The sequence below is a fragment of the Syngnathus scovelli genome, chromosome 14, assembly GCF_024217435.2.
Source record: "Syngnathus scovelli strain Florida chromosome 14, RoL_Ssco_1.2, whole genome shotgun sequence".
NCBI lineage: Eukaryota > Metazoa > Chordata > Actinopteri > Syngnathiformes > Syngnathidae > Syngnathus > Syngnathus scovelli.
Genome location: NC_090860.1, coordinates 1,236,663 through 1,239,718, shown reverse-complemented (window position 1 = coordinate 1,239,718; position 3,056 = coordinate 1,236,663). Strand labels below are relative to the sequence as shown.

The window sequence follows — 3,056 nt, the reverse complement described above, 5'->3', positions numbered from 1 at the left end:
AATAGTTTACTGGAATGTGTTTGCCCATCCTACTTTGTGGAACTTCACCACATGCGCTTTTGACCAAAATACCAAATTGAACTCAAGTGAAGCCAACATGCACAACCCCCCCCCCCCCCCACACACACACACACACACACAAATGTTGATATGAACATAAAAGGGCCGCATGAATCCAAGCAAAGAGCCGCATGTGTCACGGTCGGGTGGAGCATGGAGCAGGACGACCAAGTGCAGCTTGGACCAGGGTTTATTGAAGCAACTCAAAATACAGACTCGGTAAACTGACATGACTTAAACAATAACTTGACTGACTGACCGGCACGTGGAACAAGAAGACAGCAGGACATGACGGCACCAAGACAGGACGACAACACCGAACGACAGCAACCAAAACCAAAACCAATACCAATACCAAAACCAATACCAATACCAATACCAAAACCAATGATCCGACCGGGAGAGAGGGGCAGACAGGACTTTTATACAAGACAGGTAACGAGAGGCAGGTGGGAACAATCACACTGATCATGGGCACACAGGAGGGGAGGGGCGAGCACACAGACAGAAACCAAGACAACAGACACATAGTGGAGCAGTTGGGGACGAGACGTGACAGCATGCGGTTCAGGAATTGTGGCTTGGCCAAACCTGTACTATACAACTTTATTTGTATAAAATTTTCACAACAGCTGTCACACAAACAAAGTGGGAAAAAACGAAGACGTGCGTGTTCCGCCCACGCTGGATTTATTTGCACCTTTGAAAAGACACCGTATTGCCGCAGATGTGGCAAAGAGTACTTTTGGGCATCTGAGACGGAAGGATGTCCAAAGCATCATGTCACCTGCTCTGGTCGGCATGGTGGTGGGACGTTGAGGTCAACCGCTTTGGGGTTGCTTGAATCTTTGGTCGCAGGATGCCACACACTTGAAGACAGAAGCAGAAAAGCAGAGCTAAATGCAAAATGTACTCACCGGTGACTCCAATTTTTTTCCCCCCTGAAGAAATGGATGGACGGGTGGCCCCGGCTGGCCGGTGGGACTCTTGTTATTCTGACCCTTTTTAGTGCGCGTTTGGGGCAACAACCGTTTTTTTGTGGCGCTCTCTTCTGGTTCAAGAGTGCCCTGCATGTGAATTTGCCTTTCCTGCCTTCTGATTGGATGAGCGCCGGTGTGACGCGGTGCCTCTGTCACCGTGGCGGGGGGTATACGTCGGCATCGGAGCGTCTGCCAACGTCTGAGACCGGCTGGCAGTTTATCGGAGGTGTCGAGTGCGGTGCCGCTGGAGCTCACTCACCAGCTGGTGTTAGGGCCACAGAATGAAGGCCAAGGAGAAGAATAGAAAGAGAAACAGAAACTTCTCCTCCAATTGTTTGATTTGTCTCTTCTGAGCTTCGATGAATTCTTTCAGCTCTTTGTTCCTCTAGGACGGACAAATGGAAAGTGGCCTTCAAAAGCCAGTAAGCGTGCAAGTAAGTGCCGGGCTGGCTTTGGGCCCTTACCTGTTGCGCGCTGTGCAGCAGATCCATTCTCTCTTGGAGGATGCAAGCGTCACGCTCCCTCAACTCGCACATCAGGGCTCGCTTCCATTGGTCCACGGCGCTCCTAAGCTCTTCTCTCTGATCCGCCGTCAGCACGTCATTCACGCCAGCGTGGCTGGATTTTTCGCCGTCCGTGGCGGGGCAGTCCCGCTGCGGTAGCGCCTCGTACAACATGGCCTCCAGCTCCAGGATCCTCTGGGCCGCAATCCTCGTCCATCAGTGGTCCGGCGGGAGATTTGAGGGCGACTTACCTTATGAGCCTGGTCCATGGAACGCTTCCTGAAGTCCAACTCTTCATCCAGGTAGCCCTTCTGCTTACAGAACATATCCTAGCACAGCTCAAGGTCAGAATTGTTGGGGCACATTGCCGGAGTTCCCCTTGGCTGATGTCGCGTGTCTGTCTACCTTCTCACTTTCAATGTCCAACATCTACTGTTGAAGTGCTGACTTGGTCACTTTGATGTATTCTAACCACTGAGGAAAGGCTGCTGTCACATAAGCAGAATGCGAGAGCGTGCGAGAGCGTGCGAGAGCGTGCGTGGACGTGCGCGTTACCTTCTCGGCTAGGGTGAGAAGGGTCCTGGCGTGAATCATGACCACCTGCTCCTCGTTGGTGAGATTCTGCAAGAGCCCAAAGGCACAGCGTCAACTGTTAGGGTTTTCCAGGTTATCTTTATCGTAGGATTATGTTGGAATGTAAACTATAATGATTAAATCAATCTTGTCTTGCCCTCACAATGCAGAGTAAGATGAAGTGGTTGCTTCCTCTGCTTGATTGACCAGCTGCAGGGGAAGCAATCAAAGTTGTTCTGTTTCCCACAACAGTGTAAAACACCCCCTGCTCTGATCTTATCAGAGGCCGGGGGTACACCAAACATGTCCACTCTCACCCCCACTCTGTTCCTCCAAATAAATATGCCCTTGCAGGAAGGAGACTTTTAGATTTCATTCCTGTAGCGAGTGATCTCTCCACCTGCAGGTGTCTAAAAGAACTTGCTTGTCTCCCGTGTGGTTCTTGCAAAATAAGTTGGAGTGAGCAAATCTCTAACGTTTTGGTGCCGAAACCCGGGATCCCTCATACCCATCATCTGGCTGACGGAGGACGACGCGCTGTACACCGTCGACGGGCCAGCGTCCATGAGCCGGACCTGGTAAAGAAAGACCTGGGAAGGAAATTCTTCGCTAGGCCAGCATCTTAGGTCTGCCTTCGTCTGACAGAGGTGGATTGACGGGACCCGGCAGTGCAACGAACCAGGGGACAAGTAAGTTAAAGGCCTGAAGTTGTGTGATTGTGTTGTTGTGAAACGCGTATAAAAAAAAAAATAAAAAAAAACACAGGTGCACGTGAGATTCGGCTTTGGTTTGTCCGAGCTATGAGATACGGCTTTGGTTTGTCCGAGCTATGAGATACGGCTTTGGTTTGTCCGAGCTATAAGATTCGGCTTTGGTTTGTCCGAGCTATGAGATTCGGCTTTGGATTGTCCGAGCTATGAGATTCGGCTTTGGTTTGTCC

At 50.7% G+C, this 3,056-nt stretch overlaps 1 protein-coding gene across 1 annotated transcript; it reads right to left on the bottom strand.

Annotated features, from left to right (window-relative positions):
* Positions 1 to 207: 207 nt before the first annotated feature.
* Positions 208 to 1,828, bottom strand: LOC137840935 (janus kinase and microtubule-interacting protein 3-like). Its single transcript, XM_068653024.1, has 2 exons — positions 1,505 to 1,828; positions 208 to 1,425 (listed from the first exon to the last, which is right to left on the bottom strand). Exons 1-2 carry the CDS (start codon positions 1,715 to 1,717, stop codon positions 1,309 to 1,311), a joined length of 330 nt encoding a protein of 109 aa, XP_068509125.1. The 5' UTR covers positions 1,718 to 1,828; the 3' UTR covers positions 208 to 1,308.
* Between the last annotated feature and the right edge of the window lie 1,228 nt (positions 1,829 to 3,056).

What these genes read in the sequence shown, in the direction of transcription:
- LOC137840935 (XM_068653024.1), bottom strand. Translation starts at nt 1,717, where the DNA reads ATGTTGTACGAGGCGCTACCGCAGCGGGACTGCCCCGCCACGGACGGC. An exon ending in TGCTGCACAGCGCGCAACAG is followed by an intron (nt 1,426 to 1,504) that starts GTAAGGGCCCAA and finishes TGTCCGTCCTAG; the next exon opens with AGGAACAAAGAGCTGAAAGA.